Here is a 27,564-nt window from a genome sequence, read left to right on the forward strand (position 1 = left end):
CGCTGAGCTGTAGTCAATGAACAGTCTCACATAGCCCCCCTTCTGGCGTTCTAGGTGAGAGAGGGTGCTGTGCAGTACTTGGGAGACCGCATCATCAGTGGACCTGTTTGGCCTGTATGCAAATTGCATAGGGTCCATATCACTGGCGAGGGAGGCACAAATGTGATCCTTGACCAGCCTCTCGAAACATTTCATGGCCACAGAGGTGAGTGCCACCAGTCTGTAGTCATTGAGACCTGTTGGGGAGGGTTTCTTTGGTACCGGGATAATGGTAGACATCTTGAAGCAGGCAGGGACCACTGACTCCGCCAGGGATCGATTAAATATGGTGGTGAACACAGGGGCTAGCTGGTTGGCACAGGACTTAAGTATGCGTCCTGTTCTTCCATCTGGGCCAGCAGCCTTTCTGGTGTTCACCTGCATAAATGCGCTTCTCACACTGTGTACCGACAATGAGAGAGCGTCCCCGCCCCCCCGCGTGAATCCTTTCGGCAACTGGCTTGTCCTTCCATGTTCCCGTTTGGCGCTCTGATTGGCCAGGTCATGTGACATGAGCGCCAATCGTGGGATGGCAAGTTTTTGCACGGTTAAGCTTAGGCACTCTTTCGAAGTTGGTTAAGGTTAGAGTTTGTCTTAGAGCATGGCGATAGAACGCCAGGTAGTTTGCAGGCTGTTTGACGCAGAAATGGGCAAACACGCTATTGGGCGCACATGTCACATGACCTGGCCAATCAGAGCGCCAAACGGGAACGCGGAAGGACAAGCCAGTTGCCGAAAGGATACACGCTGCCCCCCCCCCCCCCCCCCCCTCCACAACAGCCGGCGCGCCAGTGACGTCACTAGCCGTTGACCTAGCGGTGCCACTGTCTGCACCAAACCGAGCGTAGAAAGAGTTGAGTTTGTCCGCGAGAGAGGCGTCGTCGCTCCCCATTGAAGGGGCGCTGACTTTGTAGTCAGTTATCGTCCTCAGTCCCCGCCATAAGCCTCTAGTGTCATTCTGTGCCATTTGTGCCTCCATTTTGTCAGCATACGTCCGTTTTGCAAGTTTGACAGCCTTGCGCAGAGTGTAGACTGAAGTCTTGTACTCTTCCATATTTCCTGTCTCTCTGCCCAGTTTGTAGGCAGTGGTGCGAGTATTCAGAGCTGCTCTGATAGTACTGTTAGTGTCCACCCACGGTTTCTGGTTCGGGAACACCCGCACCTTTTTTTGGGGGACAATACTATCAGCAAGTGTTGTTATGAAGCTCACGACAGTGTCTGCGAACTCGCTGGAGCAAGATGGAGTCATGGTCCGATGTGCTTGTGGCTCCCGCTAGTGGAGGAGCCGGTACAGCTTTGTACCCGGCTCTGAATGGGGGTGTAGCAGTGGTCGAGCGTGTTTCCTCCCCTGGTGGAGCAGGCGATGTGCTGAAAAAAGGATGGCATCACTTTTTTCAGATTCGCCTGATTGAAGTCGCCGGCAATGACCATGGATTGTCTGGATGTTTAATCTGGTGGATGTTGAGATGCTCCGCCAGCTCTGCCAGAGCCCTGGCGGTGTTCGCTTGGGGAGGGATGTACACCGCCGACGCTCTTACCGGAGGCTTCCGTGCGATCCGCTCGGAAGACTGTGAATGAGTAAAACTTGAACCGGAGATTGGGGCTAACCCAACCGTTGTTGGTAATGAGGCAGACACCCCCGCCGACGCTCTTACTGGAGGCTTCCGTGCGATCCGCTCGGAAGACTGTGAAGGAGTCCGAGGGAGAGACGCTGTGGTCCGGAGTCGCTGGTTTCAACCATGTCCACGTAAAGCACAAGACGTTGCAGTCTCTCACTTCTCGTTCTCGTTGGAATCGGACTCGCACCCTAAATCGTCCATCCTGGTCTCAGCGAACGTGCATTTGCCAGGAAGATGGATTTCTCCTACCTCTATGCTTTCTCTTTGTCCTACCGCCGCCTTTGTCCCGCTTGATCTCCGATGGCCAATTTTGGCATATCTCACATCACATTATATATGTGCTGTATACACTATTATGTACTATATACTATTATATACTGCAGGTATACTATAAATGTAATGTGTGCTGTAATGTGGACTATATGTATCTACTATGTATGTATGTAAATAAAAACAAAAAAAAGAAACGTAAGTCTTCAGGGGTAGGGCCCGACAAGCCTAGTGCTTCAGCCCCTTTCGGACCATTGGACAATGCTGCAATATCAGCTGGTAAAACGTTTGTGGTTTATGGAATGACCGTTGTTATGTGTCCAAAGCCCGAAATAAAAAATAACTGAACTGAAACTGAACGAATGCAAAACACACAAAAAATATGAACTCTTAATTGGTGTACTTCTCTCTTCTCCAGGCACAATTGCTGCATTGCTCCTTGCGCATTCATACAGGAGAGAAGCCCTACCACTGTGACCAGTGTGAGAAGAGCTTCAGTACCTGTGGAAACTTAAAGAGTCACCAGCGCATTCATACAGGAGAGAAGCCCTACCACTGTGACCAGTGTGGAACGCGCTTCAGTCAATCTCAACACTTAAAGACTCACCAGCGCATTCATACAGGAGAGAAGCCCTACCACTGTGACCAGTGTAAGAAGAGCTTCAGTCAATCTGGAGACTTAAAGATTCACCAGCGCATTCATACAGGAGAGAAGCCCTACCACTGTGACCAGTGTTGGAAGAGCGTCAAGACCTCAGGACAATTAAAGAGTCACCAGCGCATTCATACAGGAGAGAAGCCCTACCACTGTGACCAGTGTGAGAAGAGCTTCAGTAACTCTGGACACTTAAAGAGTCACCAGCGCATTCATACAGGAGGGAAGCCCTACCACTGTGACCAGTGTGAGAAGAGCTTCAGTGAATTTGGAAACTTAAAGAGACACCAGCGCATTCATGCAGGAGAGAAGCCCTACCACTGTGACCTGTGTGAGAAGAGCTTCAGTCAATCTGGATACTTAAAGATTCACCAGCGCATTCATACAGGAGAGAAGCCCTACCACTGTGACCTGTGTGAGAAGAGCTTCAGTCAATCTGGAGACTTAAAGATTCACCAGCGCATTCATACAGGAGAGAAGCCCTACCACTGTGACCAGTGTGAGAAGAGCTTCAGTCAATTTGGAAACTTAAAGATTCACCAGCGCATTCATACAGGAGAGAAGCCCTAGCACTCTGACCAGTGTGAGAAGAGCTTCAGTACCTCTGGAGAATTAAAGAGTCCAATCCGATCCAAAATGGCGGATATCCATTATAAGAATGGAACTCTACTTACAGTAAATTTCATTCTCAGTTCTTGCTGCATGCCTGGTGATACTAAATCCAGATTGAACTTTGCCACTGGAAAGAGATTTGGGCCAATCCATAGATGTGCGAATTTGGCGAATTGGCTATAATATGGTAATTTATAGGCCTGATATTCTATATTCTATAATAATATTTCAAATTGCCTCTGTCCGGATGGCAGAATTCAGTACTGTATCTACAAAACCTTGTTTAATCATCTTCCCTTTATTCATTTCCTTAGATTTATTTGTACAGGTGATCTCAAGAAGGTGCTGAACGAGCTCAGTGGCCATTTTCCATGTCTGGTCATTTTTAGCATGGTGTTATTATGCTAAGAAAAATCATAATTTATATTGTCCTTTGTTGCATCACAATTTACTCAAGCCTAGTAACAGACACAATATACCTGAATACATTCCCTGAGATCCATAGATGTCCCTAGATATTAAAAATAAAAAGATAAATAAAATATGTCTAACCCTAACTAACCTTACTGTCATGCACTTGTCCTAATAAACTAACCTACACGGTATTACGCAACACTTTGATGAACATTGTTACTCAGCTGATAGAGCTGTACCCTTCCTGATGACTTGTCGTACAGAACTTGTAAGTCGCTTTGGATAAAAGCGTCAGGTAAATGACTAAATGTAAATGTATGTATTTAACGTTAAAATATTTCTTCTTTTCTATACCTGACATCGCTGCAAATGAGGGCAATCTTAACTTTTTTCTAGTTAAAATAAAGGTGTGCAATTAAATGAATTAGGATCAATGGTATTCAATACAGTGAAATAAGCAACCAACAGTGCAAAAAAAAAATGTTACATTGTGAAACTAAATTTTTTACAATCCAAAATGTTTATTTCTCATGAACGATTCATTTTGGAAGACGAGCAAACAGTTCACATTTCTGATTACTGTGCAGGTTGTCGGGAGTCCAGTGCATGTGTGAAAGGGGCTTCAGTGTGTTTTGGGGGGACAAGCATGCTACAGATCTTTTCCCCTCAATTTACTGTGTGTGTGCATGCGTGTATCTAGTAATTCATGCATGAAAATAATCTTTTAGTTACATCAAGATTGTGCCATGAAGGCAGTGTTATGTTTATATGTGATTCATTTACAATGATTACATGTCTCTGCATTTATAGATTACGGTAATGGTGCAGTGGAATATATTGGAGCACATAATCCTCTCAAAGTAACTCTGAAGTAATATGTTTATGCATTCAAGATATATCTCTTTTAATGGCTCTCTATGTTACCATACAGTGAATCTATTATATTACAATATATTTTTCACGTTTTGTTTAGACATTAAACAATATATAAATCTTTACATTTTATTCTCATCATTGAGCAGTCCTTGAATATATTGGTACTAATCTTGTAGTTCCACTTAGATGGAAAGACATGCAGGACACAACTGCCATAGACAATATTGTATTATGTGATTGAATGGAAGAAACGTCTTGATTTAAAACAATACAGCACTTTGGCAGAACATTTTCAATCTTTAGCAATCAAATGTACTGCAGTTCAGAAAGAGTCAACCATCAATATTGTCCGCTCTGGGAGTGGAGACCACTAGTCACCACCACTAGCTTGTGTTTCAGAAACCCTGTTTAAATATGCTGATACTAACGCATATACATGTGAAAAAGTAGAGCCAGGTACTAATATTGAATTGTGTGCCCAGGTAAACGAGAAGCCAATTTCTTCCTGTTTTCAATGATCAATATTAAGATCTGGGGGAAAGTCCAATGCCATCTATACAGATATCCAGGAGAGGTTATATTCCAGGTTGAGTTAACTCCTATCAAGCGGAGCATGTAACGCCTTACTTTTATAAATAATAAATGACCTTGGACCTAAATGTTAACAAAGTATATTAAACTGGACTTTGAAGAAGTCTCTATTCATTGCACACATTGACATGCAGGGGACCAATCCAAGTGCTCCTGTCCGTCTTTGTCAAGGACGCGACAGCGATCTGTTCTGCATGTTTTTCCATTGGGTTTATCTTATCGGGAGGGGAAACCCTTGCAAGCGCGGTGAGAACATGCAAACTGGGTACCTGGCAACCTGGTCCCCAAGCGGGAATCGAACCCTGGACCTTCGAGCTGTGAGGCAACAGTATTAACCACTACTACACCATGCCGCGATAGAACAAATATTATTCACCTGATGGTTTTCACTTTGAATTGGAGGTAAACAGATGGACAGGTCTTTACTGAATGTGTCATTAGGAAGTGAAGGATTTCAGGTCATCAGGTCATGAGACATCATGAGACTTGAGTAACGATAATCAATAGTTTAACATCAAATTACTCAATAGGTGCTTAACACATTGACCGCCAATCACGTTGTAATAATAATATAATGCAATAATGCAGGACCTGTTCAGAGGTCTTTAATTGGCATGCAATTATCCTCAATGTTTAGCGGTTAGCACACACGGTTAGCACACACACACCAGAACACACGCATGCATTGTCTCTTGTAGGATCGCCGATGCGATTCGTCTCTGCGATTAACCCATCCCATCGTCCTTCCCCCCAAGGGCAGCCGGGAGCAGACAGGCGTCGGCGAGGGCCGCGCCAGGGGACCAATCCAAGTGCTCCTGCCCGTCTTCGTCAAGGACGCCACAGCGTTAGCGATCTGTTGTTGTGCATGTTTTTCCATTGGGTTTATCTTATCGGGGGGAAACCCTTGCGAGCACGGGGAGAACATGCAAACTCCACACAGAAAGGCCTGGGAGATACCCCACCTGGCTACCTGGCATCATGGAAACCTGGTCCCCAAGCGGGAATCGAACCCTGGACCTTCTTGCTGTGAGGCGACAGTGTTAACCACTACACCACCGTGCCGCCCTTGTTGTACGACGTTGTACGACGGGTTTCAAGGTCATGCTAATTCCGCCATTCCACGGCGTACAACGTTATTGAGATCATATTTCATTTTTTCGCCATGGTATTCATAATTCCCTCACCCAGCCTCGGCTGATACAGTGGGAGCCTGCACAACTCTCCAACGCTTCAATACTGCCGCCTGGTGGTGATCGGGCGAGTTACAACCGGAAATGGATCTCTGGTGATCTCCGTGCACCGGGGAAATGCGTCCGGCACTCACATATTGTTGCAGGACTCTAGACACACATCCGTGTATATGGATCCCTGCCATAACTCAATAATCGATATGATTTGGGCGTTTATTATTATACAAACCGGAAATGGATCTAGTCGATCCACGTCAAATAAGTGGGATCTTTTTCCTCCAGTCTCATCGGCGAACGGTAAGAGGACGCTGATGTCATTTTCAGCGTGATCGTTTATTATTATTAATGCAAACTGCTCTGATCAATATATCACCCATACTACATAAAGCATTTACTGGCGATCACGGAATTATAAACGACCCCCCCCCCCGTTCATCCGCGCATGATGAGTCATAACGTTTATGTACAGTTGACATTTTTAATATAGCGTGTATCGGCAACAAACGGCAGTTGATAATCTATATAATTTATGCCTATAACTCACATTCTAGGAATTACTGCAGAAAACGATAACATATTTATATTCTAGGCGGTATTTTCGTATGAATCTATGAATGAAAAAGTATAACGTTCCTACATCCTGAACGATAGATAATCGATGTTGAATGGGCCATAGTAATGTCAATTTAGCAATACAATTTAAAAAGTTATAGCCCTGCAAAGAAGGTGAACATCTCCATAGGCTTAGAGTGGTGGCAGAGAGTGGTATGAGACGGGCAAACTCTGTGGCAGTTAATGTGTTAATCATGATTATTATGCCCTCTAAAGTAATTGCTTAACATATAAATATACAATCAATAAAATAAATGCAACACAATAATTGAAATAATAAAACAACAATAAATAACTAGTGGTAAGGAATTAGATCAAATGAGCATGGTGAGACAGACTAAAGCACCACAGTAAAAAGAGTAAAATTAAATGTATTATTATTATCATTTCAAATGAGCAACTGCTTGAATGGCTGATCTAATCCCAGCAACTGGTTGGGTTGATCTAATCCCAGCAACTGCAAATAGTCACCTAAAAGGTGAAAATCTTCTTTGTGATATCAACAACTTCCACATGCCCATCACCCAGCATCAGGAGACTAAATGCACCCATGGGGCCGGCAAGCCCAGTATATGTTTACATGTATTTAAACATGTTAGGGATGGGGTTATGAGAGTGGTTAAGGTTACTAGGTTAGGGTACACTGTGTAGGAGGTCATGCAGCAGGTGATGGCTATTCACCAGCTGACAGGCAGAGGGCGCACATGATTAATTTACAGTACAGGGTGTCCCAGGTGGGAGGAAGTTTCCCTTTCTGTACCAAACCATTACATAGGCCCAAGGGTAAAGAAAAACAACCCGGTCTATCTCAGGTTGTAAAACATGGGCATCCCTGATAAAAATCACGATTATAAAAATAGTGCAGCTATATAATTATATGTAGGGTAAACTAAGAGCAAAATGGATAACACTTCAGATATATCGCTAACATGTCGCCTAATAATCTATTATCCTCCTAATATATCACATTATGGTCATTTCTACTACTCAGCATTTTGGAGACAGGGTAAGGGAGAATTCTGCTATAGGATCTGATTCCAGACCAGAAGGGGTATGTGGCTCCAGAGAGTGGGGACGCTTGAAGCCTTTCTCCAACGTGTTCGTGTTTCCGCGTCTCTGATTGGCCAGGTCATGTGACATGTACGCCCAATCGCGGGACCGCAAGTTTTTACACTGGTTAAGCTTAGGCGCTCTTTCGAAGTTGGTTAAGGTTAGAGTTTGTCTTATAGCATGGCGATAGAACGCCTGCCCTGATTCCAAACTCTAACCTTAACCAACTTCGAAAGAGTCGCCTAAGCTTAACCAGTGATAAACTAGGCGTTAGGTAGTTTGCAGGCTGTTCGACCCGGAAATAGGCGCAGAACTTGCCGTCCCACGATTAATAATAATAATAATAATGGATTGGATTTATATAGCGCTTTTCTCTGACTCAGAGCGCTTCACAGAGTCCATTATTCGTTCATACACAGTCATACCGGTGGTGGTAAGCTACAATTGCAGCCAGAGCTGCCCTGAGGCAGACTCACGGAAGCGTGGCGAATAATCATCGCCTACGGCCCCTCCGACCACCACCAACATTCATTCACATGCATACACATTCATACGAGGCAAGTAGGTTAAGTGTCTTGCCCAAGGACACAACGGCAATGGGATGGATATGGGCTTGAGCGGGATTCGAACCACCAACCCTTCGATCATTGGACGCTCCGCTCTACCCCTGAGCCACGCCGCCCCACCCGATTGGCGCACATGTCACATGACCTGGCCAATCGGAGCGCAAAACGGGAACCCGGAAACATGGACGCGTTGGAGAAAAGCTACACGCAGTGGGGGCACCACTCGGCATTTCACATCTTGATTCTAGACCATCTCTCATCTCATCTCTCATCAGTAACAAAAAGTCAAAACAGGTCAACACTGACATCCAGTGTTGCGTTGCTGATTTCAAAGCTGGTTGCACAGTGTTTTAATGACGCCACATGCCTGCGCTCCCGCGCATGCCCATAAATGTTCCCTCACATAATCACAGACTAAAGACAATGCCTAATTGCCTATACGAATGGAATGTAACACATTTCATTTACAAGTTGTGTGAATGTATCTCAGAACGTATTTGAACACACCTGACGATCAGCGCTATTCTTATGCAAAGTAGTCAGGTGGGTACTTAACAAGTTGGCGCATCAGTCGAGTGCAGCACATTCCTGTGTGCACATCCGTGCATGTGCGTGCGCGTGCTTCTGCTCACAGAGCCGGGTGCACGGCGTGCAACCCCGTCCCATGAGCAACGCACCCCTGCTGACATCGTACACTTCTCACCACTAGAGGGCACAATCGCACACACTTTTCTTTTGTTATTGTACAGACTTTGAATCCAGTGAAAAAAAACAGTTAGATATAGAGACATTAAATATAGCCTCGTAAAGTCACATTTAAATAAATAAAAATGAGTCAATCAAGTGTTGCAGCGTCTGATGCAGAGTACAAAACACTGACAGAGTTCTTGATGCAGAGTACAAAACACTGACATACCGTAATTCCTCTAATAGTAACCGGGTCTCAAATACAAGCCGGGTCTCTATTAATGGCCGGGTGCGCTCTTGAGCTACGCAATTATAAGCCGGCCTCCTAATACAAGCCGGGTTACTAATATACTGAGCTGCATACTGAGCTAGTTACTTGATTTCACTTTGAAAACGTTGAAATGACCAGTGACCACCTGTAATTGCACTGTTTACTATTTCATACAGTACTTGGTTTCAATAAATGAACCCAGTACATTTTACTGGGTTCAAACTGACACAAAATGCTGATTTATTCATTATGATCCGTTTGAAAATTTGAAATATAGGCCTCCCTCTTATACAGGCCTCCTCCTAATACAAGCCTGGTACCCGCTACAGTTGAAACAAATACAAGCCGGGGTTACTATTAGAGGAATTACGGTAGTTCTTGATGCAGAGTACAAAACACTGACAGATTTCTTGATGCAGAGTACAAAACACTGACATAATTCTTGATGCAGAGTACAAAACACTGACATAGTTCTTGATGCAGAGTACAAAACACTGACAGATTTCTTGATGCAGAGTACAAAACACTGACAGATTTCTTTATGCAGAGGACAAAACACTGACCGATTTCTTGCAAACGTTTTTAGACTGGATGATCACACCCACAGAAAATGCTATTTCCTTAACCCTCTGTTAGGATTAGGGGAAGAACAGAACCCAATATGCAGCACGATGGAGGAGCCCCAGAACTACAGAATGACAGGATAACGGAGACGGTGGTGCAGAATGACAAGAGAACGGAGATGGTGGTTGCTCTTCACAAAAAGGTGGTGTTCTATTTATTTTAGAACCGAGGGAGCAAGGTTAAACTACAAATAACAAAAAGAACATAAACGGTGCAGCAGTGCTGGCACTAGTGAAACGGCGAACTTGAGAATACGGAAAATAAACCGGAACAACAAAACACTAACACTTACTTAGAATGAAAACACAGTGCAACACGACGTGGACAGGAACGGGGGGAAACTGGAGGTATGTCGCCACACGGAACAGAGGAAGGACACACACTTAAATACTAGACTAATTACAATTGACAACACCTGGCATGGCCAGTCCAAAAACATAGAAACAATTAAACACCAACTAGACACAAAATCAATTCACAACAACAACAACAACCAAGGCAATATCACAAACAACAACCAGACAGGGGGATGACAATTAAACAAGGAAAGGAAAAGCCCAGGACAACATACATGAAGAAATTAACTCAACTATTTTAAAGAAACACAAAATGGTGGCTTGCATCATCTGGCCCATCTGATGGTGACCACTAGAGGGAGGTAGGAGACCAGGTAGGAGACCACTGTTTCCATTGTGGCCAATGTTCACTTTGTGAACAAAGTTCTCATTGTCCTCCCTGGAACCGTTACACCCTCATGTTGTGTTAGGAATTGGCACCACTGACCGTTGTTAGCGGGTCAATGTTGACCCGGGGTCTAAGGGCCCGGGTCCACCTGCCTCATATTTCTGGGCGCAAGCGTCTTTTTTCAATGTATTCCAATGGGGAGGGAGCGTATGCGGCCGATTGCGGCCGCATACAGGTAATGCGCTGCAGTCAGCTTTTTTTTTCAGCGCCTTTCAGCTTTTTTATGCGGCCGCACACAGCCTAGAGAGTTGAAACTTTCTGAACTGCAGAGCGCATATTCAGACAACCAATCACAGCAGTGGCGCTATCTGTAGGGCTCGCGAGACAATAGGCGTGTTCGAGATTGATTTTGGCTCGCCTCGAAAATAGATGAGAGTAGCCGAGTGCAGCCGGGGGAGGAGTCAGAACGTCGGACACTTCAAATTTCACGAGAGTGTAGCACTTGTGTCACCTACTTGTAACAGCTGTTCGCCACTGGCACAGTTCTAGGTACGAAACGAGGAGAGGAGTAATATACACAATATAAGAATAGTGGACCAGAGACAGAGTTATAACAATAACCGGTTTATTAATTAAATGCGCGCTAGCTAGACATACAGACATACAGACGTAAACGGTAGCAGTGGTTTGAAGTATCCCTTTTTGGTTCTTTCAATAACCTCTCCTTTAAGGAGGGTTAGTTCGATATCAAGTCCTAGATTGATTAGATCAACACATTAGGTTTGGTTCAGACGTCTCTGAGGTTATCTCTAGCCAAGCTAGATTCAAGGTTGGATATTAGACGTATCCTTTTATCATCAGTAAACTCTATTTCAGTTTATCATTTCACCAGGTAAGTGTTTAAACATATTAATTTAAACCTTTAAATGTGCAGGAACCACAAAATACCTTAACGGGTGAAATGCTCCTTTAAACTCTTCCTTGGAAGGTGTAACACAACAAAAGTACCATTTGGAATATCCTAGGTCAGGGGTCTCAAACTCAATTTACCTGGGGGCCGCTGGAGGTAGAGTCTGGGTGAGGCTGCGCCGCATCAAATATTCCACAAAAAAAGGGTTTCAAGCATTCAAAAAAAAAGTACAACTGATCCAATCTTCTCAATTCTTAGCAATAACATTTCAGAACATGAACAGTTCTTCAGAACATGAACAGTTCTTCAGAACATGAATGGTTCTTCAGAACATAGGCTTCTCAGTGGTGTCAGTGGACTCATCCACAGCTATGGAAATGCACTGTGCATTTTCTTTTTATTCTAATACAAAGCTGTTTAATCAAATCACCAGCCAGTATTTCAGTTGTTCTGGTTGCTGTGCGATCTGAGGGGGCTTTGCTTTTGTTTGCCTTCAAACATGGTCTCCATCACTCAGTCATACATTCTTTTCAAATTGCCACCCTTCACAAGAGCTACCGTTTTTTGGCATATAGTCACATTGGTTTGGTGCTGGGACTCAGGATGAATGCATATTTTTCAGTCCATTCACCTTTGAATTGCAGTCGACTTTTCTTTTACTGACCATCTTTGAAAATGGCTAGAAACTAGGTTAGTAACTACATTTATCTCACAGAGATAAAACTGGGAGCGAGTTTACTGTAGATGCGCTGCCAACTGACTCGGACTGAAAGAGAGAGACGACTTGCATTCAGTGAAGACCCGCCCTACTCTGCATCTGATTCGCAGACTGTGGGTGAGGGGGGGGAACGCTGACAGGATGCTGAATGTGATTGGACCAGACCCGTACACAGACACAGACAGTGTGGCAGTGCAGCCAGCCGCTTATGCAGAGCAGTGCTCGCAGTCAGAGGAGATAGCGAGGATGCATTTGTCTTCCACTTTACTTGATACCACTCCGGAATCACGTTGCAACCAAGTCACTAACATAACGTTGCTGTCATGAACCTGCGCTATGGTAGCCTACAAGTGATAAAATAAATAAAACTTCCAACTCTTGCGCAACGTCTCGGCAAACAGTAGGGCGCGGGCCGCATTAACACTACACTTTGATGTCAAGTAGGGGGCCGCAAAATATCATCCCTCGGGCCGCAATTGGCCCGCGGGCCGCGAGTTTGAGACCCCTGTCCTGGGTTATGGGAATGCAATTACCATTTTAGGTGAAGTTACCCTTTAAACCTTCTTTCCTCACATGAGAAATATCAGTACCCATATATCAAGTTAAATCAAATACAAAATACAATAACAAAATAACAAAAGGTGAACGGGGTTGAAGCCCTCGAATGTCCTTGTATTCTCATTCAATCAGTTCGTTTATCATTCAAAGGATATAGGTCAGTTCAATCCGTGGGAGTTCTTATGGTTCAAGTTCTATCAGTTCAACCCGTGGGAGTTCTTATGTTCAAGTTCTTATGGTTCAAGTTCTATCAGTTCAATCCTCCCAGACTGTTGAGGCAACGGGGATTGAGCAACAGGGGTATTCGATTCAGGCTGGCATTAGCCTTGAGCTATATCAGAGGTTCAGTGGGTTGGCTCGCCATCTTGTATCATCCGGCACACCGCCTCCTTCCCTCATGGGCACACGTGGGGATGGAGGTGGTCTGGAACTGCTCCCAGAGTAGAACGGAGTGCTGGGGTATCCTATAAAACCTGGCCTGCGTATTCGCAGGCATTCGGAAAATAAAAGCTTATTTACCATTTTTATCAAATCACCATCTTTTCATTTCAGAATGAATAATCAACCAGGCTACCGTTAGCTATGCTAAGCTAAAGTAGGCCGTCTCATCTCAGCACGTGGGAATGTCCACCTGTCCCATGCTAAGTTAGGCTAAAGTGCGTTAGCATGTGGGACATTCCTCACGTTCATATAAAACTCTCAAAACATTCAAAACGTATATAGATCTTGTTCTTATCATAACAGCATATCAATACAATTATAAGTGCTTCTGAAATGGTTCCTTCCCAGTTTCCATTTAACCATATTGAGCTTGGGGCAGTTAGCTCAGAATGAAGCTACGTTTAACGTTACTAGCATGTAGCATGAAGCTAATCATTTTCATACACTCGACAATTGAATAGCACACAATATTGATTTAACTCACCAAAACCGCAGCTACAGCTACTTTACTGCAACGCTTCTTCGGTTTTGCAACTGGGGGAATCTTCTATAACTGTTTGATAACTGATTTTATCATACTATTTCGCAGACCCGGCGCCATGGGCGGGCATTAGGGGGCCGGGCCCGCCCACCTGTGCCCACCCTGGTAATTTTTTTATTTTTATTTATTTTTTTGTCAATCAAAGTTGACTATCCAAATCCTAGTGGGCACTGATGTCAACAACAACACTACTGAAGCTAGCACGGCACTCTGTGAGAATTTGTTTTCTACCCTCAATAACGTCTTTACAGAACATCGCCTTAGTATGCTATGCTTCATCGACGCAAGGCCAATTTAATTCAGTTGGCATTTGAGAAGGACTTAACAAAAAAGTTCAGGAATGAGTGGAGGGGCAGTGTTTTAAGAAGATTTCACTGTCCCCAAACGCTGCTTGCCACTCTACTAACGAGTAGCCTGTGGAGGAATTTTGTTAGCTTTTTTATGCACCTTATTTTTGTCAGTTCAGTTCAGTTTGTCAGTGAATTCAGAAGTGTTGAATAAATGGAGACTTTTCAAAGATATAGAATATAATAGAATATAAATGTATTATCCTGAGGGAAATTTGACACTGCAAATCACTCAACATTAAGACAGAACAAGTCACAAATAAGAATAACAAAACAAATGGCCTAAGAATAGAATAAAATGAAATAGAATAAAAATAGAATAAAAGATACAGTAAATAAATACCGTAAAAATATACTGAAGTCTACAGTAGGTGTAATATTGCACAGTGCTGTTTAAAAAGTAAGAGTCCAGGAAGATGGTAACTGTCACTCTGTGCTCAGTGATGCAGTGAAGCACAGTGATGCATTGTATAGTCTGATGGCTGTCGGAATGAAGGACTTCCTGTGCCGTTCAGTGCTGCATTTAGGTAGTGTGAGCCTATAACATGCTCCTCCTGTCAGCCAAGTCTGTGTATAGTGGGTGGGAGGGGTTTTCCCTGATGGCCTGGAGCTTAGCAAGGTTCCTCCTCTCCGCCACCCTCGCTAGAGTCCAGCTCCACCCCAACCACGCTACTGGCCTTCTTGACCATCTTATTCAGCCTGTTTGTGTCCCCTGCTCTCAGTCCGCTGCCCCAGCAGGTCTGTTATATATATCCGTTCAGTCTGTTTTTGTATAAGTGAAAGTTCTTAAGATAGAGAGAAATTAGATTTTTCAATTGCCTCTCTGCTGTTTAGTTCAGCACCGTGGGCAGCGCCAAGCAAGCCACAGCGCCGCTGTCCAAGCTGAAACGTATAAAAGGGAACCTGTGTTGAAAAACCATTGTGCCCCCCCGAGAACATTTTATGCCCCCCCACTCATTTGTTTCTGCAGCCTGGTCGTGACGGCAAGTTTTTTCGACGGTTAAGCTTAGGCACTCTTTCGAAGTTGGTTAAGGTTAGAGTTTGTCTTAGAGCATGGCGAGAGAACGCCAGGTAGTTTGCAGGCTGTTTGACGTGGAAATGGGCAAAGACACAGCTCGTCACGGTTTGGGCAAACGCGTCAGTGGCCAATCAGAGAGAGTCAGTCAGTGCCAGTCAGAGCGTCTCCGAGAAATGTGGCTAGGTTTCGTAATCACGCAGTTTGGTTTTAGGCGCCCCGCGTGGCGTCCCGTAAACCCCTCCCCTTGGTTTTTTGTGTGTCGCAAAACAGAGAGGCAGTGGAAACCTCTATGCTTCCAACCTCCAAGTGCATCGTCTCTATCTCAAAGAGTTGATATCTGAATTTAACAATATAATTAACAGTGCCAGGGCTACTTCTTTATCTCATCCAGTAAGCACAATCCTAGAGTGTTGACATTTACTCAATTGTCACCCTCCTACTGTATATTGTGTTTTGTATATTCAATCAATCAATCAAACTTGAAACTTGAAACTATTTTATATGTGACAAATAATAAACAAACTTGAAACGAACTCCTCCTCCCTCCTCCCTCTCTGTCCAGTTACCCAATCTTCCACATTTCACAAATACCACCACCAACCTGGTTGTGTGGCAACCCCCCCCCCACCTACCCAACCTCCTCCAATGTACAGTTTCTACGTCAAATGTATATACTCTCTTTTCTGGACTCTTTTCGTATCACAAACAGCACTGTATTTGCAAATCTGGTATGTCATAAATGTATAGATGTAGCAGTACTGTCTATCTGTATGTCATATATGTTATGATGAATTGAAAATGGGGGACCCTGATGTAAACAATACGAAAGTCTTTCTCTGGTCTGCATCCCCTTAACAATTGTATGTATTGAGCTGTACTGTACTGTACCCATTCTGCAATCTGTTAATAAAGTTTTCAATCAATCAATCAAAGGTATCTTGTTCCTTGACCAGTTTTTCGCCTGTCTTCCTGACAGACCTAGTCTCTGGCTCTGTCCCAGTTTATCTTAGTAATGTTGCATTCGTTCGGTACACAGCGAATACTGAGAACTGAAGATCCCAACCAAAACGGTTTGGTGAGAATATGTGTACCGTATATATATATATATGTAACGGATGGTATCGTGAAGCGCAGTCAAGAAGGGCTGGGGTGAGTAGCGGTGCTATGGGTTAAACTCACTCTCACATCCTCAAAAGACAGATAGACACGTTGCAAAGTAGTGAATTCACCTCTTGGTATAGCGGTCTGTGTTGTTGCCTGCGACGTGGGAGACCGGGGTTCGACTCTCACTCGGGGCATCAAAGTTTGAGGTGACGTTGTCACAACCGTTACAATGGTGCCGATTGACCCGGATGCCTTGGGTGGAGTGGAGTGAGTTTGAGAGGGTGAGTGTAACGGATGGTAGCGTGAAACGCAGTCAAGAAGGGCTGGGGTGAGTAGCGGTGCTATGGGTTAAACTCACTCTCACATCCTCAAAAGACAGATAGACACGTTGCAAAGTAGTGAATTCACCTCTTGGTATAGCGGTCTGTGTTGCTGCCTGCGACGTGGGAGACCGGGGTTCGACTCCCACTCGGGGCATCGAAGTTTGAGGTGACGTTGTCATATACAGTATATATAGCATAATGCAGGTGTATAAATAGGTATATGGAAGCATTATATGCAGGTATATTCAGACAGATATGGATATATATATACATGCAGTAAATATAAATATATAAATGTATATATCCAGCACTATTGTACATGCATCATACAGAGTTGTATGGGTAGACTATTTCACGTCTGGTCAATGTTAGCATGGTGTTATTCACCTTCAATGATGGAAAGAAAATAACTAATAATAATAAATATTATATTCTCCTTTGGTTCATTTACTCAGCATAGTAACTGATAGGAGTAAATGTAAAAGGTCCTCAGTTGTGCTATTATGTACTATATATATATATATCAATGTGTTCTCTGTATATATCATAAGTGCAGTAATGTTGTTGTAACACTATGGGGCGCTCTAACTAAAGGTAGAGGCGCACATCTGTTTCACAGTGCTGAGCTTATAAAAGGGGTGTGTCCACCTGCTCAGCTCTCTCTCTTCCTCTCAGCTGCACCTTGGAGTAGCAGGTGCACGCTGCAACAATGTTTATGACCAATGTGAAATAAACCAAGCCAAAAAGGCTAAAGAGTTCATCGTCTCTCATCGATTCCTTTCCTCCGAATTCAACGCAAAGATAAGCTGCAGTCATTATCTTAACAGGTTATGGGCCCAGGAGCCATTTGGAGAAAATTAAGTAAGGGATAATGTATCCAACGGCAGCCAGCACGAGACCTCCAGAGGAAGGGCCTGATGGTAGACACAGGATCTACATCGCATATCATCACGAACATAGACATGTTCAAGAACTTCGACGACACGTTCAAGCCAGAGACCCACTGTGTAGAATTGGCAGACGGCACCCTATGCAACGGCGTCGCTCAGCGCAGAGGAGACGCAGAAGTATGCCTGACCGATAGTGAAGGACGGTGGAGAGCCACGCTGAGGAAAGCATTGTTTGTACCTTCATACCCACAGGACATATTCTCTGTGAAGGCAGCGACCACCAATGGGGCAACGGTCATATTCCAGCAGGAGAAAGACGCTTTAATACACCAAGATGGTACCAGGTTTGATATTTATGTGTATGACAGACTGTATTATTTACATACCGATGATGAGAACAGTGACAAATGTAAAACATGTCACGACATACAGGGGTGGCATGAGATATTAGGCCATTGTAACTATGATGATGTCATTAAGTTAACAAATGTTGTTAAAGGTATGGATATAAAGGGCAAGACAGAAAGACCCGTCCAAGAATGTGAGGTGTGTGTTCAGGGAAAATTCACACAGACAAGCAGTGTTGGGAAAGTTCACTTTCTACATGAACTAGTTCAGTTCACAGTTGACAAATTTTAAAATGAACTAGTTCAGTTCATAGTTCATAATAAAAAAATTTGAACTAAAGTTCATGGTTTCAAAAATGAACTAATTTATAGTTTATAGTTCTTTTTTCAATACGTTGCTGCAAGCTATTATTTGTAAAATGTATTGCCACAACCCAGAATACTGGCATTTCCATAACGCTTTGCTGCCGTCCATTCAGTCCACACTAGTAGCAGCTGCAGTTATAGTATCGTATAGCTGCCGCTCTGCGTCTACTGGAATATATCCCTATATCAGTCTATACACTGAATAAATCTCCACATGCACCTATACACACCTATTCGCCTGGCCACACCCCCATCCGCTCCTCTACATAAGCAGGGGTGTGGCCATACTAACAGCTCCTTCCTTATTTTCACCACGGCGAGTGTCTGTACACACCACTTGAGTTTAGTGTAAAATAATTGTTGGAGAGGAGCTACGTGGACATTGTTTCTTGTTTTTTCTCTCTCTCACAGTTTATGAGAAAAAGCTAAGATATAATGTCTTCATCTAAGTCGGGGGGTTCGAACGCTTGCAACGTCACCCTTCACCAGCGGTTTTCCATTGCCGCCTCCGCCGTGCGTCGTGGGGCTGCTCTGACTCCACGGTCGTGGCAGTCGGATGCGCCCGATCGGCGTCCGGTGGGGAGTTTGCCTCTCCGAGGGGCTGTTGAGCCAAGGCCGTCTCCCGTGAGATGGCCTAGTTCCAGCTCTGGTTCCCCCGCCAGTGGACGGCTCCTCTGGTGGCTGAGGATTTGAGACGCAAGCTCTTCGCCTCTGCTCGCTCCCGTCATAAGGTGGTGAGTTGCAGGGGCGAACGGCCTGGCTTTGGGGAACTGCTGGAGCCAGACGAGGGTGCTTCTGCTCTGTCTCCGTATCCGATGGAAACTGAGGATTTTATGGAGGGAGTGGGAGCGCTCTTGTTTGATGCCCCGTTGGAGACGTATCACTCTCCCCCTCAGGGTGTGGCACTGTGGCAGGGACGCGGGCTACATGGAGGGAGGTGCGCAAGGGGAGCTACGTGAACCACGTGATCGCGTGGCGGCGAGATCAAAGCGTGTCGCAACTCTCTCTTCTATGGCTCTGGTTCAGACTAAGGGGTTTTACCTATATAAAAGAATGCTGGGATATCTAGTGTGCTCTACATGGAGGTGAAGGGTTTTTACCTATATAAAAGTGTGCTGTGATATCTAGTGTGCTCTACCTAGAGGTGAAGGGTTTGTACCTATATATGAATGAATGAATGAAAACTTTATTTAACAGATTGCAGAATGGGTACAATACAGTACGGCTCAATACACACAATTGTTAAGGGGATGCAGACCAGAGAAAGACGTTTGTCTTGTTTACATCAGGGTCCCCCATTTTCAATTCATAGTGACATTTATGACATACACAACATGACATCATGACATTTATGGCATAGGGACATACATGACATACAGGTATATAGTACTGTTACATTTGTGACATATACGATATGCAAATATACAGTACTGTTACCCATAGATCCTAACAGAGAGTATATACATATGATGAGGAGGAGACTGTACATTAGGAGGGGGTGGGTGGGTGGGAGAGAAATATACATACGATGGGGAGGAGACTGTACATTATGAGGGGGTGGGTGGGTGGGAGAGAATATATACATAGGGTGGGGAGGAGAATGTCTATTAGGAGGGGGTGGGGGGGTTTGGACATTTACGGTGGCCAGTTTCGAATTGCAGCCTCCCGTAGGTACTCTTTAAGAGCGGTTTTGAATGTGGGTAGGGATTCACATTCCTTTACAGCTTTGGGTAGGGCGTTCCACATTGATGTGGCATAATTACGAAACGTGTTTAGTCCCTTGTTTGAGCCGAATCTGGGTTTAACATGATTTGTTGAGCTCCCTCTGGTGTTGTGGTCGTGGTATTGACCTTTGGGAAGTATTTTGACATGCACATGGGTACCTTAGTGGTGTAGTGTATCTTGTAGACCAGGTCCATTGCAAGTTGCTGTACTCTGTACCCTCCTCTTAATTCTCCCCAACGTTGTACTAATCAGAGACAATGCCCTTCGGCTGGGCGATGAGGTCACCCCCCCTTGATTGGTGCACACGTCTGGTCAGCCCTGAGTAAAACACGGACTGGGAGGTCATGCAGGAGAGAGCATGAGACATGAGAACACGATGGACGAGTGCAAACCCAGAAAGGAGCTCTTCTTCTTCTTTTCCTGTCCATATACAAAGCTATTCAGCTTATATAACGTCCAGCCAGTGCTTGGTACATGGCTGTCCCTTGGTGTTGTAGAGTGCTAGGTCCTTTGCTGTGCAGGGTCCACCTAACAGAGGACATGGAAGGAGGTGCTCCATGGTCTGGGGTTCTGTGCCACAGTCGCATGTGGTTGGGCCACTAAGATAGCCCCATCTGCTTGGGGCTTCCCTGGAACGGCAAACACCTGGAAAGGAGCTAAGCAACTATGACCCACGTGGCGTGTGGCCGGGACTACACACAATATCGGACCTTAACAGGAAACCCAACAGCACAGCAAACATTGCTGCCTCCCTACCGGATGAGCTGAACGCCCGTTTTGAACGGTACCACCAACCTTCCAGGGGAAGCCCCCACCACCAGACCACGTGAGCGGATCGGCGCGGCCGAGAAATCCGCTCTTCGCTCTTTAAAGCTTGGTCCGCTCCGCTAATCACTCATGTTGACCCCGCCCCCAAGTCGCTCTCCGCTCGCTCCCCGCTCACCTTGAATCGAGCGCTCCCCGCTCCCCGCGCCAGATCGCTCGGCAGTTTTTTTTCTTCTTTTTTTGGAGCATGGTGTAAATGAGCTCAAACTACAACAGTCTACACCCCCTGGGCCCCTTAACAATTGTTTGTATTGAGCCGCATTGTAATTGTAGCCATTCTGCAATGTTAAATAACGTTGTTTATCCATTCACTATCTCTATTAAGCGATGATAGGCTAGCCGAGCCACAATGCTATGGTCGCTGCCATTAACGTTAGCATGTAAGCTAACGTCAACAACAATGGCGTCGATATACTTTTTATAACTAGAGTGAGTGTGGGCGTCTCTACAGTGACAAAGCCTGAACGAACAGCCTATCACAGGTTCACCCTTCTCATTGGTTGAAAATGGCCTTCATGTTTGTACATCGCCATCTGTTGCTTTGGCATTGTACTGCATGTATATATTACATCAGTGTTAAACCACTGTGAGCGGCCTGGAGTGGATTGGAGCGGAGGAGAACTCTCGCTCCGGACGTCGCGCCGACTCATTTTAAAACCCACTCCTCGCTCACGTCAAAACCGGCCGCTCCGCGCCCCGCGCCGCTCACGCTCCGATCCGCTCACATGCACTGCCCACCACTCATTAACCCCTCCCACAAGTCTGTACGATGAACAGTCCATGAGATATGAAAGGGGCGGGGCTTATTGCAATGGTCAATAATTTATTCATAAATATTTGTAATGCATGTAGTATATCAATGACAATAGGTTCACTATGACATGTCTATATATTGTTAACAGGTGCCAGAGAGCTGATTACCAGCGAACCTGTGCAATATCACCCTCTTGTGGTGAAAAGCTGTAACTTCATACTGAATATGCATTTCAATGATGGAAATGAATTAACTTAAAATACTTGTCCAAAACTGCCCTATTGTGAGGTTAGCTGCGGACAGAGATAGACAGGTGGACAGAACCGACCTGATGGAGATAATTATTATATTATATATAGTGTAGAGGCACTAAACCAACATTCATCTCTATGTGGGGGAATCGTATCCAACAAACAGTAAAGTAGCAATGGAGAATGAGACTCTTGTTTTAAATTAAACCATTATTTTATTTTATTTTTCTGCCTAGGTTACATCTCTAAACTCTTACTGACATAAAGAAATCACTTCCTTTTCCTTATATTACGGGGAGAGGGGGGGTGGGGCTAATTTTAACCTTTATTTAACCAGGAAGTCCCATTGAGATACAAGATCTCTTTTGCAAGGGAGACCTGGCCAAGATGACAGCAATAACATTTGCAATATATCAAACAGCAATGTGCGGTACATCACATAAGAACATAATAAAAGTGCATGTATACAATACATCACATGTAAACACAAAACAGAATAGTCTACATAATAGTAAACGTGTATGACAGTAAAATACAGAGTAATACAGTAATTTTGCAGTTGGGACCCGACTACAGAAAGCAGCGACATTCTTCTTGTAGGAAGTTATGTAATACAGATTTAAATTTGCAGAGAGAGACCAGGGTATCTAAGTGGATATGGTCCTGTAGCCCATTCCATGCCCAAGGTGCGAAGCTTGAAAAAGCTGTTCTTCCTAGTTCAGTATTTATTCTCAGTTTTTTTTTAAGTAGCCATCTTGTGGACCTGGTATGGTCGCTGCTAGAGGCAAAGCTAAGTAGGTTGGAAAGATATAGGGGAAGCTTCCCTAGGACGGCCTTATATATAAAAACAAACATGTGGGATTTCCTCCGTACGTACAGAGAGGTCCATCCTACCATTTGGTAAAGCACACAATGGTGAGTAAGCCCTTTGGCACTAGTGATGAAGCGCAGAGAAGCATGATACACACTGTCTAGCTTTTTAGCAGTGAAGAGGCAGCATGCATATTATATTATGTCACCATAGTCAATTACAGACAGGAATGTGGCTTGATCAAGTTTCTTTCTGGCCCCAAAAGAAAAGCATCGTTTGGGCGGCTGGGTGGCGCAGCGGACTAAGCGCTCGTCACCGCCGCAAGAGACATTGGTATCGAATCCGGCTGTCAGCGGTGCCTCCGGCTTGGCCTACCGTCATACTGACACAATTGGCGGTGTCAGCGGGAGGGAAGCCGGTGGGTGGTGATCTGGTCGTTGTAAAACAGCGACTCCTACAGGTCGGTCAGGGCACCTGCACAGCGAGGGAGGGAAGTGGTGAAGGTAGTGTGACCTCCCACGCGTTACACTTCACCAATGAGAGTCCGCGCTGTCAGGTGAAAAGAGAGCCGCTGGCTGTCTCCTATGTATCGGAGGAAGCATACATGTGATAGACTTCAGGGCTCCCTAGACAAACCAGTAGGGGGCACATGCGCGCAACAACCAGGTAGGGGAGGGGGGAATTGGCATAACGACTAAATTGGGATGGGAGGAAAAACACAGAAAATCAGGAGAAAAAAAATAAAAGAGCATCGTTTGTTGCGAAAGAAAAAAAAAAGTTTTTGTTTAAGTTTCTTTGTGAGGTTTCCAATATGCGCTTTAAAAGATAGCTTTTCATCCAGCCATAGCCCAAGATACTTGTATTATGAAAAATTGTCTATGGTTGCTCCCTTTAGCGTAACAATATGAACATGATTGACTGGCTGTGAGCGAGCCCTTGTGAACATCATGGATTTAGTTTTCTTTGCATTTAAAACTAGTTTAAGATCAAAAAGGGAGGTTTGAAAACAATTAAACGCGGCCTGGGCCCCGTTCCCCGTACCTGGCTAACTGAGTTAGCCGGATAATTCTCAGCATAGCTTGACTTAAGCCGGACCTTTCCGTTCCCCGAAGTCGGATTTTCTAAATCACCATGGTAACAGATCAGAAAGTTTGAACCTGGTCCGGAGCAGGGTTAAGTTCAGTTAGCTGGATAACCTGCATGGCCACGCCCTCGCAAAGAAATGCCAGCTCGCTTCCTGAAATATTTCTCACAGTCTATATCCCATTATACCATTCTAAATTATGTTTTTGTGCTTCGTTTTCCTAGAGGGGGCTTTTGAAATGTATAATAATAGAACTAAATGCTGATAATAAATCATTCAGCCTATAGATTTACTTTGTCCTAAATAAAATAATGCACGTCATATACGGCGCTCGGAGTCGCGATACACGCTGCATGTGGTTATTTTAATAACGGCGCATTGCAAATGTGAATCCCGCAGGGATATTTTTAATTAACCGTTTGGCTCTGATTAGTTTCATATATTCTCCGCTGTAGATTTGCTTAACGGAGCGCCCGGATTGTGTTTCATTCAAGCATAAAATTGAAGTGTCTATGCGTGGATTGTGGTTTTTGTGGATTATGAATTACGAGGAATCTGAGGATTGTTGAATTGTATCATCACTCACACGTTATTGTGATATTGTAACTGGGATTAAAATGTCTGATGAGATGCGCTGTTTGACGGATTTGAGCAATTGAATGAGCCGTTGACGTCACATTAATGCATTTGAGAATAAAGAGATAAAACTTCATTCAAAAGAAAAATATTAGAAACACGGGTCTCTTGTCCATTGACGGATACACAATGGATATATCCCGTCTGGCACAATGGTGCAACGGCTAGTGCTCATTCCTGTCAAGCGGACGACCCTAGTTCGAAACCCCGCGTTTCCAATATAATTTTTTTGGAGTATAATATTAATGAATATACGCAAAAGTAGCCTAGTTTTAAGTTAAAATATTATAAATCTACATGCATTGAGGATGTCATTCTTTATATCGCTCTCAAAGTGCACCAAATTGAAGCATTTACATTGCAAAAAATAGAAAAAGGGGGGATTCGAACGCGGGTCGTCCGCGTGAAAGGCATAAGTACAAACCATCAGACCACGGTGCAAGATAAATAAAACATCCACCATACATCCATCAATGGATAAGAGAGCCGTATCCTTATTCTGAAAGTTGAACTAATTATTTTCGCTAGCAAGATCTCATTTGATTATTCAATCCATAAGCCTACTGCCAGCAGGCACGTTTAAATAAATATAATCTGATTGATTGGGGTAATGAGGGACTTAAAATTAGCCTATAGATTATGCATTTAACTTGTCGGCGAGGCTATTGAGCCGTACTGCATTGTACCCATTCTGCAATCTGTTAATAAAGTTTTAAATCAATCAATCAATGCCGTTAGAAAATCAGGATTTCTGCGATCGACACCTGCTGTCTTTTCAGCTGAAGCGGCCGCGCGCAATTATCCTGAGTCTCAAGTCTGGTTCAAATGAACGAGACTGAATCAGCGTTCGAGGAACAGGAAAATCCCGGATTCAAACATCGGGTTAATTGAATCTGGATAATGGGACTCTTGATCGACTTAGTTGAACCAGGTATGGGGAATAGGGCCCTGGAGGTTCTCGATCAGCTGAGGGAGGGAGCACTTGTATACAGGACTGTATCGTCCGCATAAAGATCCATCTTGGCTGTCTGGATTTTATTTCCCAGGTCATTTATAAAAATAGAGAATAAAACCGGAGCCAAAATAGACCCTGTGTTGAATTCAAAAAAATCTATCCAGTAATAGTTTGTGGTCTACGGAGTCAAATGCTTTTGATAAATCAACAAACAATGCTGCACAATGTTGTTTCTTGTCAAGTGTGTTGATTATGTCATTAGCCACTAGCATGGCTGCAGTTATAGTACCATGTCCAGACCTGAAGCCTGACTGAACCTCACTTAGGAGGTTATTTTCTAATAGGAATTGCTTTAGTTGAGTGTTCACAAAGGATTCAAAAACTTTGGCCAGGACGGGGAGCTTAGAAATGGGGCGATAATTATTAACATCTGAGGGATCCCCACTTTTTAATAACGGAAGGACAAAAGCAGACTTCCACACTTTGGGGATGGTACTAGTCACAAAACTAAGATAGAAAATTGAGGCAATGGGCTCAGCAATAAAATCAGCAGCTGTCTTTAGGAGGACTGGGTGTAGGTTGTCCGGACCTGCTGACTTTTTTATGTCTTTCAAGGGTTTACAGACTTCAGTGACAGTGATAGGCTTAAAGTGGAAAGGATTCACAACAGAGCTTACAGCCGGGGGCACCATTGGGCATCCCACCGAGGTGTAGGGCACAGTATCAGAATTATTAAAAACGGATCCAGCAGAGATACAAATTTTAATTAAAAATCCTTACAATGTTACTTTTATCTTTGATCTCACTGCCATCGGTCCTAAGGTGGTCTGGAAGGCTGGCGCAGTCACTTGTACCAGCTACAGATTTAACCAATTTCCAAAACATTTTTGGATTATTCAGATTTTCAGTGACTGCTTTCAAATAGAATTCTGATTTTGATGTTCTAATCAAACGTGTACACTTATTTATTTATAAAAAAAACGAAAAGGAGAATACCTTCAAGGGACTGGTTTTAGCTTTTTTATTGTTGCACAACACGTTTCGCTATCTGCTTCCTCAGGTGCTTATTTATTTATATCAAATCAAATTAGATTAGTGTAAATGAGAATAAATGAATATAAAAACTTCATGAACACAAAATCACTATTCTGGCTGCTACATTTCCAATCCCTAATTGTTACCGTGGAACAATTATCAATGAATGATAATATTGCAGCCACATTCTACAACATTGATACATACAACATAAATATATAATATATACAGTAATAACATGATGGAAGTCCATTTCTTTTTTTAAATTGAAGTCCAGGTCCAATGTGATGTGTCCATCTTCCAACATTGAACACTGAAGTCTTCCTAGGGATCAGAGCTTCAAGCACGTGACCCACCAGTTCTGTGGTGAAACAGGCTCTGAGGTTTTGTCAGATGCTCTCTGGCGCCACCAGTTATTGAAGGAATACACTGTTGCTGTCACACCTCAGTCTTCTGACTGCTACCTTGAACTACTTATGAGTGAAGCTCACTAGGGCACAACATATCTGCAGTAGAGATGTCCGCTGTCACTCTGATACAATGTAGCTAAATGGCACCGGGTTTGTGCCAAAATAATACATTTGAAAAAATCAACATTAATGTCCAGACCTTTTTGTTTCATTTAGCAACTATTTTCTGTAGAGTATTCTACTTTTAACTTAAGTAAAATAGCATGTCCTAATGGCTACACAGCATTTTTTTTATTATAACACTCATAATGAATGAGTCAAAACAAGCACATGAGATACATTTTATTGACTCAATCAAAAAAGGAGGTACAGAATCTTTGTGTTTGATATGAATGAAGATAAACGGAAATCAGTCACAAAACAAAAATAAGTCCTAAGGATTCCTATTGGGTATACTACTTAGTATAAGTACATTGGGTTCCTATTGTGTATACTACTTAGTATAAGTACATTGGGTTCCTGTTGAGTATACTGCTTAGTATGGGAACAGAATTTTTGGGCAGCACGGTGGTGTAGTGGTTAACACTGTCGCCTCACAGCTAGAAGGTCCTGGGTTCGATTCCCGCTTGGGGACCAGGTTGCCGCGTTGCCAGGTACCCAGGTGGGGTATCTCCTGGGCCTTTCTGTGTGGAGTTTGCATGTTCTCCCCGTGCTCGCAAGGGTTTCCCCTCGAGATAAGATAAACCCAAAGGAAA

General features: G+C 43.9%; 1 protein-coding gene across 1 annotated transcript in view; it reads left to right on the forward strand.

The window, feature by feature from the left end:
* Positions 1-27,564, forward strand: part of LOC311236494 (uncharacterized protein) — a gene marked incomplete at both ends in the record, with an annotated part of 63,389 nt that overhangs the window by 11,775 nt on the left and 24,050 nt on the right. The window contains one exon of the mRNA XM_084324172.1: positions 2,347-2,998. Coding sequence (XP_084180298.1) covers positions 2,347-2,998 — 652 coding nt within the window. The remainder of the gene's footprint in view (positions 1-2,346; positions 2,999-27,564) is intronic.

The sequence above is a fragment of the Notolepis coatsorum genome (genome assembly GCF_963971535.1).
Source record: "Notolepis coatsorum genome assembly, chromosome: 11".
In the NCBI taxonomy this organism is placed as follows: domain Eukaryota; kingdom Metazoa; phylum Chordata; class Actinopteri; order Aulopiformes; family Paralepididae; genus Notolepis; species Notolepis coatsorum.